The sequence below is a fragment of the Panthera uncia genome (assembly GCF_023721935.1).
Source record: "Panthera uncia isolate 11264 chromosome D3 unlocalized genomic scaffold, Puncia_PCG_1.0 HiC_scaffold_8, whole genome shotgun sequence".
NCBI classification, from domain to species: domain Eukaryota; kingdom Metazoa; phylum Chordata; class Mammalia; order Carnivora; family Felidae; genus Panthera; species Panthera uncia.
In genome coordinates, this window is record NW_026057586.1 from 64,161,284 (window position 1) to 64,175,684 (window position 14,401).

The 14,401-nt window shown below is 41.2% G+C and overlaps 1 protein-coding gene across 4 annotated transcripts in view; it reads right to left on the reverse strand.

The window, feature by feature from the left end:
* The window catches only part of CLTCL1 (clathrin heavy chain like 1), a 103,639-nt gene that overhangs the window by 17,844 nt on the left and 71,394 nt on the right, over positions 1-14,401 (reverse strand). For all 4 annotated transcript variants that reach the window (XM_049619725.1, XM_049619723.1, XM_049619727.1 and 1 more), the window contains 3 exons: positions 7,542-7,725; positions 4,967-5,159; positions 4,189-4,346 (listed from right to left, as the gene is read on the reverse strand). In XM_049619725.1, coding sequence (XP_049475682.1) covers positions 4,189-4,346; positions 4,967-5,159; positions 7,542-7,725 — 535 coding nt within the window. The remainder of the gene's footprint in view (positions 1-4,188; positions 4,347-4,966; positions 5,160-7,541; positions 7,726-14,401) is intronic.

Below are 14,401 nucleotides of genomic sequence, written 5' to 3' on the forward strand. Positions count from 1 at the left end.
CACTGTTGTTTTCCCCAGCTCCAAACCAAACCAACCAATCTTCACTGAGATCTGAGTCCAGCTATCAGCTACCACTCTACTTCTACTCTTTCCTTCTGAGCCACATTTCTTAGAAGAGATGTTTCTTAAGAGTTGTTCCCAGTTTCATTCTGTCCTCTTGGGCTTCTGCAATTAGGCTCTTGCTGACTCCCTAACAGGGTCACCGCTGCTGCATCTCCAGCTCAGGATGCACAGCATCTGGCTTACCCATCACTCTCCCTGACAGACCCCTACTTGCTTCCCTGTACAACCCCTTGCTTTTGTGTCCCCACTCCCAGCCACTTTCCAGCTCAACTTTTCCCTGTTGGGGTGCCTGGTCTCAGGCCTCAGCCTCTCCCCACTGCACAGTGTCAACTGCACACTGAAGGCTGCTACAGTTATAGCTCTTGTCCCAAACTCTCCTTGGAAATTGTACTCCTGTACCCAGTTGGACAGATGCCCATGGAAGCTGAGATCGAACTTGTCTGCATAAGTCCTGACTGCCCCCAAGGCAGGCTCCTACATGGCCCCCACCTCAGTAGGCACAAGTCCATCTGTCCAGGACTGTCTCATGCCCCACATGGCATAGTTGCCTCACTTCCCCTTCTCAGTCACACTCCACCAGCTACCCAAGCTTACCACCAGCTCTCTGTCACTCACCTTAACTCATTTCTCTGAGTGGCCATTGATTCTGGCCTGGGCTACTGAACAGCCTCTTATCTCTCTCACTGCCTCTGACTCTGTGCTTCAGTCTGTTTTCAGGACAGCAACCAGAGGAGTTCTATTAACCCTTAAGACCAGATCATGGTCTCCTCTGCTCAGAGTCCTCTGGTCTCACCCAGAGTGGAATCCAGAATCCTGCTGGTGGCCCACAAGTCCCGACGCGTCATGCCAAAAAACCACCTCTCCCCTCTTTGGCTTGAACTGTGAGCCTGTGTTTGACTGTACTGCCTCAGTCACCTGGACTACCTCTGCTCCTGCAACACACGCAACACTACTCAAAGCACCCCTGCACAGGCCGTTCTCTCTGCACTCAGGTCTCCTCCCCCAGAGGGATGCAGACTCAAGAATTCACCTGCAGGACACCTTCCTAGCCACCTGTCTAGAAGGGCACTGCCCACCTTACCACATCACCTGTTCTACACTGCCCACCCCCCCTCCCTGCTGCACTTTTCTTCTAAACACATACCATTTAACACATCACAAATTTCTCAAATGGATCTTAAGATCCACAAAGGGAGAAATCTGACTACTATTGTCACACCTGCATCCACAGTCTCTATCCTGGCACATGGCAGATGCTCAAGAAAAGTTTGTTGAATGGATGGATTAATGAAGTGTTGTGTCGAAGTGTATGATCCTTTAAGACTGTTGTTACTACCAATTTATAGACAATCCAGGGAAAATGAGTTAATTGACATCATGGGAATGTAGTCACCAGAAGCCAGACTGTGGGAAACATAAAAACAGGTGGTGGGCTGGATCTGGCTGAAGCGTACTGACCCCACCTTGGAGGACTGTGGAAGGCAGGGAACAGGGCCTTAGGGACGCCATGAACAGAGGCGAAGAACAAAAAAAGCCATCTGGGCTTCCCAGTCTGGCCAGCTTCCAGTGGGAAATACCTTCTGTGTGACCCAGGGCAGCATCTCTGGCTATGATATATAATAGGCTCACTAGCCAGGAGAATTCTATTATGAATTCAGAGGGAGATTCTGGACAAGGTTTCATTTTTTCTTTTTTTTTATGAATATAATTTATTGTCAAATTGGCTTCCATACAACACCCAGTGCTCATCCCAACAAGTGCCCTCCTCAGTGCCCATCAGCCATTTTCCCTCTCCCCAAATCCCTCATCCACCCATCCACACCACTCTCTGTATTTAATAGTCTCCTGTGGTTCGCCTCCCTCCCTTTCTGTTTGTATTTATTTTTTTCCCCTTCCCTTCCCCCATGGTTTTCTGATCAGTTTCTCAAGACCCACATATCAGTGAAAACATATGATATCTATCCTTCTCTGACTGACTTATTTCACTCAGCATAATACCTTCCAGTTCCATCCATGTTGCTGGGGACAAGGTATCATTTTCTAATACCTTTATTAATTTTCTGATCATAAAGGTAATTATAAAAGTTATGGTCACCGATTAAAACAAGACTTGGCAAACACAGGCAAGTGAAAGGAAATGGAATAGTACTGCCCAATCCGTAACCCTGAGTTCTTCACTATCACCACCTGGGACATTTTTCTAGGCAGGTAGATACGTTCATCATATTGTACATGCAGGATTTCACTCAGCTGGAACTTACTTTAAAAGGTTTTTCTATCACAAACAAGGCTCTAAATACTTGTAATGGCTGTATTATATTCCACTGGTGGATGTTGTTTACTTATTTTTTTTTGGACACTGGCTTTTAATTGTTAATAGTATAAATCATGCTGCAATAATTAAGTATTTTTATGTAAGGCTCTGTGGGCCTTTTCTTCTTTCTTTGGATTTATTTTTACATCTAGACCTATGAGGCCCATGATTAGGAATATACATATATTTAAAACTTTTATGCATTAGATGAACTGATACTTTCCTTTGTGCTTTCTTCCACTGCTTATATTCTTAAAAATTCCTTCCTTACACAAAGATTCAAATAAATGTTTAAAACTTTTTTTAAGGAAAAAACTTCTCAACTTTTTTTTTAACATTTTTATTTATTTTTGAGACAGAGAGACAGAGCATGAGTCAGGGAGGGGCAGAGAGAGAGAGAGAGGGAGAGAGAGACACAGAATCCAAAGCAGGCTCCAGGCTCTGAGCTGTCAGCACAGAGCTCAATGTGGAGCTCGAACCCACAAACCGTGAGATCATGACCTGAGCTGAAGTTGGATGCTTAACCGACTGAGCCACCCAGGTGCCCCAAAACTTCTCAACTTTTACCTTTCATCTGGAATTTTAACTACAAAATTACATGATGAACTTTTAAGCCCTTTTAAAACCCCAACCTAATTTCCAGTTAATTGGTTCTTACTCTGAATTAAAGAATCAAGAGTCCACTTTTGTGTTATTTCAGTAAAGTGTGTGTTTTCTTTTAAGAGGGGTTAGAATACATTCCATTATCCCTTCATCTCTATCACTTTTTCTAGGGGTAACACTTTACCTGAGGAAATAGCAGACTTTACAGTTCTTTAGATCTTTTTTTTAATTTAACATTTTTCCTTAAGTTGAGTTTAAACATTTTTGTGTTATTCATTTTTTTTTAAGTTTATTTATTTTGAAAGAGAGACAGAAAGGGAGAGAGAAAGGACAAGTAGGGAAGGGGCAGAGACAGAAGGAGAGAGAATCCCAAGCAGGTTCTCTGCTGCTCTCACAAACCATGAAATCGTGACCTGAGCTGAAATCAAGAGTCAGATGCTTAACCGACTGAGCCACCCAGGCTCCCTGATGTTACTCCTACTTTAAAAAATATTTTTGGGGTGCTTGGGGGGGTGCTTAGTCAGTTAAGCATCTGACTTCAGCTCAGGTCATGATTTCACGGTTTGTGGGTTTGAGCCCCGTCGGGCTCTGTGCTGACACCTCAGCAGTCCTGACACTGCTTTGGATCCTGCATCTCCCTCTCTCTCTGCCCCTCCCTTGCTCATGCTCTATCTCAAAAAAATAAACATTAAAATTTTTTTTAAAAATATCTTTGGGGTGCCTGCGTGGCTCAGTTGGTTAAATGGCCAACTTTCGTTCAGGTCATGATCTCACGGTTTGTGAATTCGACCCCCACATCAGGCTCTGCACTGTCAGTGCCTGATTGGGATTCTCCCTCTCTGCCCCTCCCTGACTTGTGCTCTCTCTCTCTCTTAAAATAAATAGACTTTAAAAAATATTTTTCCCATTATGTTATTTGATAATTGCTGACATATGGAAAAGCTATTAATTTCCAACATATCTGTTTTACCTGGCCAATTGCTCAGTTCAATTTGCTCTCCAGCAAGAATAGCTAGAACACTGGCACATAGTCCTGACACTTTCTTCTCTAGGAGAATCATTCTGATGTGCACAGCCAGTGGCCTTAACTCCCATACCAGTGACAGTTAATAAAGGACTTAATTCACTGTGTGGCATATTTGAGCCACTCTAGGGAGAAATCCCTGAACCTATGTGCAGCAGTTCATGGTCCCCAGGGCATGACCTACCTGTTGGATGTGGGCATTGTTGGGTCCATTAATACAATCTTCTAACTCAGACAGGCGACCAGTTTTAGCCAGGGCAAAAATAAGTTCAGTCTCTATATAGGATTCACGGCCCTTTTTCCTGGCCATCTGTAGGAATTTCACCAGATCTTCCCAATTGTCTAAAGACAGAAAACAAAAATAGGTTAATTCAGAGCTGCTAAATTTAAACAGGAGGCTCAATTCCTCCCATTCTGTCCTCAGCTAAGACGTTTACATTCCCACTCTGCTCTAGTGAGGGCTTGGGCTCCAGATAAGGTCTAGAAGGATTTGTTTGCCTGATAAGTAGAACTCCATCCCAGGTGGGAGAAACACAAAGGGCAGAACCACATGGGGGCTGACCCTGAGGATGGGGACCTCCATTTCACCAAGTAAAGACCTCACCAGGAAACAGGATGCTTATTCCAGCCCCTGGAGAAGTGAGCACCACAGTCAACTGCAAAGGCCAGAAGAAGCTCTGGGTCTAAGTTTCTGACCTTAAGATTACCACGATAATGCTATCCATTGTGCTTAAACTGTCTAGTCAACCAAAGAGCTAGTACCTAGTTAACATTCAACTGAAGAGCTAGTGTCATTAACAGAGTTTAACAGTTATTTCAGGTTCTTTCGAAAAATTTTCATTCAGCAGTGTCTCCAGTATCTCTGGATGTATAATATGTGCAAATTTCTGGGAGGGTGACATCTTTGTCTTGCCAGGCTTCACACCAGTGAGAAGCAGAGCCCTGGGGAGAGGTTAACTTACTGCTCCTACTGGCTGCCTGAACGACTTCCAAGTAAGAGGAAGGGTCGTCAGCTCTGATGTAGGAGTCGATGGCTTCCTTCACCAAGTCTTTCTGGAGCTGGGCGCAGGCCAGCTGACTCCACACAGCAGGTTCATTGCATCTCTCCGCAAACTCGTATGCTCGGTCTAGGTTTCCAATGTGCTCAATCAGGACCTAGGGGTTACACAAGAGGGTTCTCGTTCTCCACAACACACAGTCAGCTCCATGGAGCAGATGGATTTTTGTTCAGTTCTACATTTTGCCTAAAGCTGCGTGACCATTTCAATTCAGTCCAAAGCAACTGGGCATTAAGTATTTCTTAGATGATGAATGGAGGGAAAGGACAAGATCTATTATATAGGAGGAATATGCCATGCAGAGAAGAGACACTCCAACGAAAAGGCATAAAGAAATGGACAGCCAAGCTAAGCTTTTTGGGCCAGGAAGAGGATATGGAAGTTGCCTCCTGATCCTGGTAAGATAGTACAATGGGGCATATAGGGTGGAAAAAGGCTCAAAGAGCTACTATAGGGAGTGAGATAGCTCATCAGGCAGAAAACATGCTTCAAAAATGAACTATTGGGACCTCATTAAGATAAAAATCTTCTGCACAGCACAGGAAACAATCAGCAAAACTAAAAGGCAGCTGGTCCAATGGGAGAAGATATTTGCAAATGACATATCAAATAAAGGGGTAGTATCCAAAATCTATAAATAACTTATCAAACTCAACACCCAAAAAACAATTCAGTGAAGAAACGGGTAAAAGATATGAATAGATACCTTTCCAAAGAAGATATCCAGATGGCTAACAGACATGTGAAAAGATGCTCAACATCACTCATCAACAGAGAAATACAAATCAAAACCACGATGAGAGACCACTTCACACCGTCAGAATGGCTAAAATTAACAACTCAGGCAATGACAGATGTTGGCAAGGATGCAGAGAAAGAGATAACCTTTTGTACTGCTGGTGGGAAGGCAAACTGGTGCAGTCACCCTGGAGAAAAGTACGGAAGTTCCTCAAAATATTAAAAATAGAACTACCCTGGGGCGCCTGGGTGGCGCAGTCGGTTAAGCGTCCGACTTCAGCCAGGTCACGATCTCGCGGTCCGTGAGTTCGAGCCCCGCGTCAGGCTCTGGGCTGATGGCTCGGAGCCTGGAGCCTGTTTCCGATTCTGTGTCTCCCTCTCTCTCTGCCCCTCCCCCGTTCATGCTCTGTCTCTCTCTGTCTCAAAAAATAAATAAAAAACGTTGAAAAAAAAAATTAAAAAAAAAAAAAAAAAAATAGAACTACCCTACAACCCACCAATTGTACCACTAGGTATTTATCCAAGGGATACAGGTATGCTGTTTCAAAGGGGCACATGCACCCCAATGTTTATAGCAGCACTACGGACAATAGCCAAAGTAGGGAAAGAGACCAAATGCCCATTGACTGATGAATGGATAAAGAAGTTGTGGTATACACATACATACAATGGAATATTACTTGGTGATCAAAAATAATGAAATCTTGCCATTTGCAACAGCGTATGTAAAGCTGGAGTATATTATGCTAAGTGAAATAAGTCAGAGAAAGACAAATATATGATTTTACTCATATGGAATTTAAGATACAAAACAGATGAACAAAAGGGAAGGGAAGCAAAAATAATATAAAAACAGAGAGGGAGACAGACTGTAAGAGATTCTTAAATACAGAAAACAAACTGAGGGTTGCTGGTAGGGTGTTGGGTGGACACAAGGCTAAAGGGGTGAGGGGCATTAAGAAGGACACTTGTTGGGATGAACACAGGTTGTTACACGTAAGTGATGAACCACTAAATTCTATTCCTGAAATTATTATTACGCTATATGTTAACTAACTTGCACTTAAATGAAAAAACAAACAAACAAACAAACAAGAGAACACAGGCTTGAAGGACAGTCTGGAGGGCTGGGGTACAGCAGTTGCCCCTCCCCACCCCATATAGATTTGATCTCACAGCAAGGCCACAGACCATGTATGAACCAAAAAGGGGGGCTTATAGATCTGAGATTTCATAAGGAGATACAGAAAAATGGTAAGGGAAGAGGCAAGGACATAGAGAATTTTGGTAAGACAGCAACTAAAGTGATCTGTCCTGTGGTTTACAATCCATTTGGAAATAAAACCAGAAAAGGCCAACAGACTGGGAGGAAAGGGAGGAGGGTTAAGGGAAGGGCTCTTGGTGGGGTTGAAAACGGGCAGGAGGGCTGGCAGGACTGCTCTAGGGAGTTGAGGCAGCAGAGGGTGAAGAACTGCAGCAGTCACATGTGAGGGCCCCTGACAATCAGAACACCTCAGTCACCAGGGCTGACCACACAACCTTGCATCAGGTACCCAAGTCTAGGGGAATGACCAGGAAGTGGGGATAACTGCCAGACAGCAGGAGCACCCAACAGAGAAGAAGCCAACAGGCTGGGAAGATGGGTTACTGTTGAGGAGCAGAAAAGAGCACAAGAATCTGAGAGACATATCGGACAACCAGAAGGCACTAGGGTTTAACATGAAAGCACTCAGCAGCTCACCTGGATTGCTGATGCATTCACATCAAACTTGCGAAAGATGGCGAAGGCCTCCTCATACAGTGCGCTACTAACGGCGATGTTCGCAATGTCTGGGGCATCGTAGTTGTCCAGGCGGCTGATGTATTCCATGACCCGCGTACGGTCTGCCTTGATGGCAGTCAGGATCAGCAAATTCTGGAGATTCCTGAGAAGAAGGGGTGGTCAGCACAGTATCACAGGAATGAAAGCTGTACACAACACTCTTTCGAAGGTTGACCAGCACAAGACCTCCAATTTAAAAATATTTAAGGGGTGTCTGTGTGGCTCAGTTGGTTAAGTGTCCGACTTCAGCTCAGGTCATGATCTTGCAATTTGTGAGTTTGAGCCTCGTGTCAGGCTCTGGACAGCTCAGAGCCTGGAGCCTCCTTCGAATTCTGTGTCTCCCTCTCTCTCTGCTCCTCCCCCATTCACACTCTGTCTCTGTTTCTCAAAAATGAATAAATGTTAAAAATAAATTTAAAAAAATATTTAAAATACATACACATGATTGGTGAATAGATACAATAGAATATTTATGAAGTATATGTGGTCCAAAGTCTTGAGAAAGCACCAGCTAGGAGAAATCAGAGCACCCCAATCACTGGAGGGCGGCTGTGGGTTCTCTAGGAGCTGCCTCTGCTCCCACTTCACAGATGCCTATTTTCCTGAACTGTGCCTCTATTAGTTCTTTGTGGTTCTTTATAATTCTACCATATAAATTGTGTATATAAACAATATAGGTGGTTTTTCATGTTTTTGAACTTTAATCATACTAAATACATTCTTATAAAACTTGTTTTCTTTTGCCTTATTAAAAATGTGGGAAAAAATGAATGTAATGCATATTAAGAATCATAAAAAGAAAAACAGCATGATCATCATTAATTGATTCAGAAAAAGCATGTGACAAAATCCAACACCTAGTAATGATAAAGACTCTCAGCAAACTAGAAATACAAGGAAACTTCTTCAATCTGATGAAGGCCATCTACAAAATATCCACAGCTCTCAATAGTGAGAGACCAAATGCTTCCCCCTAGGATCAGGAAGAAGACAAGGATATCCACTCTCCCCTCTTTTATTCAACATTCTACTGGAGGCTCTAGTCAAGGCAGTTTGGCAAGCAAAATAAATAAAAAGCATCTAGATTAGAAAGGAAGAAATACAACTGTCCCTATTTGCAGGCAACATGATTGATAGAAATTCCAAGGAATCTATAAAGAAAAAAAATTCTAGGACAAATAAGTAAGCTTAGCAACATATCAGGATACAAGGTTAACCATTAAATTAATTGGGGTTCTATATACCAGCAATGTACAACTGTAAACAAAAAAAACCCTGTACCTATTTACAATAGCTCCCAAAGCATGAAATATTTAGGTATAAATCTAATAAAACATGTACATGATCTAGATACTAAAAAATATAAAATGCTGATGAGAAAAGTTAAAGATCTAATGGAGAGACACACTGTATTCACACTAAACATAGTAAAAATAGCAACTGTCCATCCCCAAACTGGTCTATAGATCTCATGCAATTCCAATAAAAATTCCAGGAGGTTTCCCTGTCAATAACAGACAAGGCTAATTCTGAATTTTGAACAAGAATAAAGTTGGGTCTTTGACAAAGCAGGAAAGAATATCCAATGGAAAAAAGACAGTCTTTTCAACAAATGGTGTTGGGAAAACTGGATGGCAACATGCAGAAGAATGAAACTGGACCACTTTCTTATGTTGTACATAAAAACAAATTCAAAATGGATGAAAGACCTAAATGTGAGACAGGAAACCATCAAAATCTTAGAGGAGAATACAGGCAGCAACCTCTTTGACCTCAGCTAGAGCAACTTATTACTAGACACATCACTGAAGGCAAGGGAAACAAAAGCAAACATGAACTATTGGGACTTTATCAAGTTAAAAAGCTTCTGCACAGTGAAGGAAACAATCAACAAAACTAAAATGCAGCCTACAAAATGGGAGAAGATATCAGGAAGTGACATATCTGATAAAAGGTTAGTATTCAAAATCTATAAAGAATTCATCAAACTCAACACCCAAAAAACAAATAACCCAGTTAAAAAAATGGGCAGAAGACATGAATAGACACCTTTCCAAAGAAGACATCCAGATGGCTAACAGACACATGAAAAGATGCTCAACATCACTCATCAACAGGGAAACACAAATTAAAACCACAATGAGACACTACTTTACACCTGTCAGAATGGCTAAAATTAACAACACAAGAAACAATGGGTGTTGGCAAGGATGTAGAAAAAGGGGAACCCTCTTGCACTGTTGGTGAGAATGCAAACTGGTGCAGGCACTCTGGAGAAAGCATGGAGGTTCTTCAAGAAACTAAAAATATAATTACATTATGATCTAGCAATTATACCAGTTGGTATGTACCCAAAGGATACAAAAATACACATTCAAAAGGGGTACATGCACCCCAATGTTTATAGCAGCATTATCAACAATAGCCAAACTAGCAGATGTGGAGTGATGGGCATTGAGGAGGGCACCTATTTGGGAGAAGCCCTGGGTGTTGTATGGAAACCAATTTGACAATAAAATTCATAAAAAAAAAACCAAAACAAGAGCCAAACTAGGAAGAAAGCCCAAATGTCCACTGACTGATGAATAGATAAAGAAGATGTACTATGTGTGTGTGTGTGTGTGTGTGTGTGTGTGTGTGTATGCGTATATCTTTTATATACACATGCGCGCGCGCACACACACACACACACACAGAGAGGAATATTACTCAGGCATCAAAAAGAATGAAATCTTGCTACTTGCAATGATGTGGATGGAGCTAGAATGTATTATGCTAAGTGAAATAAGTGAATCAGAGAAAGACAAATACCATATGATTTCACTCATATGTAGAATCAAAGAAACAAAACAGATGAACGTATGGCAAGTGGGGGGAAAAGAGAAGAGAGGGAAACAAACCACAAGAGACCCTTAATGATAAAGAACAAACTATGGGTTGATGGAGGGAGGTTGGTGGGAGATAGGCTAGAAGGGTGATGGGTACTAAGGAGGGCACCTGTTGTGAGGAGCACTGGGTTTTATATGTAAGTGATGAATCACTGAATTATACTCCTGAAACCAATACTGCACTGTATGTTAACTAAAATTTAAATTAAAAAAAAGAATAAAGTTGGAGGAATCACACTACACGGCCAAGTGATTTTTGGCAAAGATGCAAAAGGAATTCAATGCAGAAAGGACCCAACAAATAATGCTGGAATGACTGGATATCCACATGTAAAAAAATGAACCTCAAGCTTAACTTCATACATTGTTGGATGCCGGACCATAGATTTAAAGGTAAAATGTAAAACTATAAAACTTTTAGAAGGAATCCAGAAAGAATCTTTGACCTAGGATTAGGCACAGAGTTCTAAACACCAAAACACAAACCATAAGAGAAAAGTTTATGACGTGGACGTGATCAAAATGAAAACTTTTAATCTGCAAATGGTGCTATTAGGAGAATAAAAAGACAAGCTCCACACTGGGAAAATATACTTGCAAATCCCATATAAAACAAAGGGCTTGAATTCAGACTGTTTAAAGAACAAAACTTGGGCGCCTGGGTGGCTCAGTCGGTTGAGCAGCCGACTTCAGCTCAGGTCATGATCTCGTGGTCCGTGAGTTCGAGCCCCGCGTCAGGCTCTGTGCTGACAGCTCAGAGCCTGGGCCTGCTTTGGATTCTATTTCCCTCTCTCTCCCTGCCCCTTCCCTGCTTACACTCTGTCTCTCTCAAAAATAAATAAACATTAAAAAAAAATAAAGAACAAAACTTAACACTGAAAAACCAAATAACCCAAATAAAAAAGAGGTGAAAGATTTTAGAGACTCTTCACCAAAGAGGATATATGGATGGCAGGTAAGCACAAGAAAAATTGTTTAACATCATTACCCATCAGGGAAATGCAAATTAAAACCACAATGACATCCTGCTATACACTTATTAGAATGGCTAAAATTAAAAATACCATTAATACCAAGTGCTAGTGAAGATGTAGAGCAACTAGGATTCTCTCACACTGCTGGTAGGAATGCAAAATGGTACAGCCACTCTGGAAAACAATAGTTTAGCAGCTTCTTAAACAGTTAAACATACATATAACAAATGGTTCAGCAACTGCTAGGTATGTTCAAACAAAAATCTGGTCACAAACATTTATAGCAGCTATATTCATAGGCACCCCAAACTGAAAGCAATCCAAATGTCCTTCGATCTGCATATCCAAGCAGATATGCAAACTGTTGTACACTCATACAACAGAGCACTATTCAGCAATAAAAGAGAACAAACTATTGATGCACACAACAACTTGGATACATCTCAAAGGTGTGAAAGAAGCCAGGTCTCAAAAGATTACACAGTATGTGATACCTTTTACATGACATTCTTGGAAAGGCAAAACTAGAATGATAGTGATAAATGACAGATGGTGACTGTCAGGGGTACAGGAGCTACAAATGTAAAGGGCAGCTTGCACAAGTCAGTTTCACAGAGTCAGGGAACTGTTCTGTACCCCAACTATGGTGGTTACTTACATGAATCTAGGCATGTGTGAAATTCCTAGTACTGTACATCCTCACAAAAGGCCAATTTTACTGTATAATAATTAAAAAGAAGCGGGGAAGAAGGGAAAAAAAGTATTAAAAATTAGGTCCAAGATTCACCCATGCTGTTGGATAAGCATTAATTTCCACTGTGACAAGGTACTCCACTGTATGACAGTACCACAGCCCTTTTACTGATGGGTATCTGGACTGCTCTGAGATCTTTGCTACTGGAAACTGTGCTGTTTTGTGCATTCTTGCATATGTCTCCTGATACATGTGAGCTGAGTTTCTTCAGGGTTCAGAACCAGGAGTGGAAACACCTTCTAACATGTACTGCTTTCCAAGAGGAACAAAACATTCCCAACAGGGCATATAAGAGGCCCAGCTGCTCGACATTCTCATCAAGGCTGATTAGGAGAGCTAGATCCCCACTGCTCTGCAGGAGGAAAGGGGCAGTACACAGCGGCCAGACTGTGTTTCCTTGATGATTGATGAGGCTGCAGTCCTGCCTTAGACTCACGGGGCTATCTCTCCTCTTGCTGAAGGACCATTCAAGTGCTTTGCTGAGTTTTCTATCAGGTTGTTATCAGGAGTTTTTCTTTTATTGTATGTTCTCCATGCTAGTTTCTGTTGGTTCTGTATGTTGCAAATGTCATCTCTGCTTGTAGCTTCCCTTTTTCTCATCTTAGTATGATAAAGTTCTTAAGTTTAACATAGTCCTATTTTGCAAGTTTTTCACAAATGGTCTATATATTTTTGCAACTGACTTAAGCATTCATTAGGCCACAAATATATTCTTCTTTTAAACGTAAACTCTAAAAACATTATAGTTTTAACTTTTATATTTAAATCTTTACAGAGTATAGGATAGGGGTCCAATTTTAACTTTCACCCACATGGGTAATCAATTGTCTCAACATTATTTACTGAAAAGTCTATTACTTCTATCTGCATAGCCAGATGTTACAAGTTAAGTTTTTTACATATGTGTGGGCATATTTTAGGGTTCTTTGCTCTACTGTTATGGTCCGTTTTTCTATTCCTTGCACAAACCACCATGTCTTAAATTTTGTAATTATTCTAGATCAGAGTAAGTACCTTGTCATCCCAAAACCTACTCTCACATCTTGGGTGATCTATTATTTGTGTTAGCAGCATCTTCACTATTCTTGGCCTTTTATCTTTTTGATTTAAAATTTAGTTTTTTTGAAAAATTTTAAATGTTATTTATTTAATTTTGAGAGGGAGGGTGAGAGACAGAGAGAGAGAGAGGAAGGGGCAGAGAGAGAAGGAGATAGAGAATTCCAAGCAGGCTCCACACTGTCAACACAGAGCCTGATGCAGAGTTCAAACTCAGGAACCGCGAGGTCATGAACTGAACTGAAACCAAGAGTTGGATGCTTAACTGACTGAGCCATCCAGGCACCCCTGATTTAAAATTTAAAATCTTCCTGTCAAGTTTCATAAGTAAACAAATAGAGTGTTTTAGGGTATTGCAATGAATTTGAGTGATGTGGGTAAAACTAATGTCTTTCAAGATGATGTGATCATTCATGAATTTACATCAAGTTGTTTATAATGGCTGAGTGGACAGATTGTAGAAGTTTGCTCTTTCATTTATTTGTCTTCTGATTTTCTTTAGTAACCATGTCTACTTGTTGAATATATGTAAATTCATTCCAGTAAGCTTATAATTCATATTTTTATTTTATTTTTAATTTTTAATTTTTAATTTTTTGATTTTTTAAAAAAAATCTTTTTTTAATGTTTATTTATTTTTGAGAGACAGAGACAGAGACAGAGCACAAGCAGGGGAGGGGCAGAGAGAGAGGGAGACACAGAGCTCAGGTTCCAGGCTCTTAGCTGTCAGCGCAGAGCCTGACACGGGGCTCGAACCCATGAACCTTGAGATCATGACCTAAGCCAAAGTCGGACGCTTAACCCACTGAGCCACCCAGGCGCTCCAATAATTCACATTTAGAAAAAAAGTTTATTTATTTGAGAGAGAGAATGAGCAGGGGAGGGACAGAAAGAGAGGGGGACAGAGGATACAAAGCAGCTTCTATGCTAACAGCAGAAAGCCCAATGCATGGCTCGAACTCGAGCCATGTGAGATTATGACCTGGGCAAAAATTAAATGCTTTAACCAACTGAGTCACCCAGGTGCCCCAAGCTTACAATTCACATTAACTGTCACTAGTTATATTGTTTTTATTTACTTTAAGAAATATATTTAGTATTGTCTTT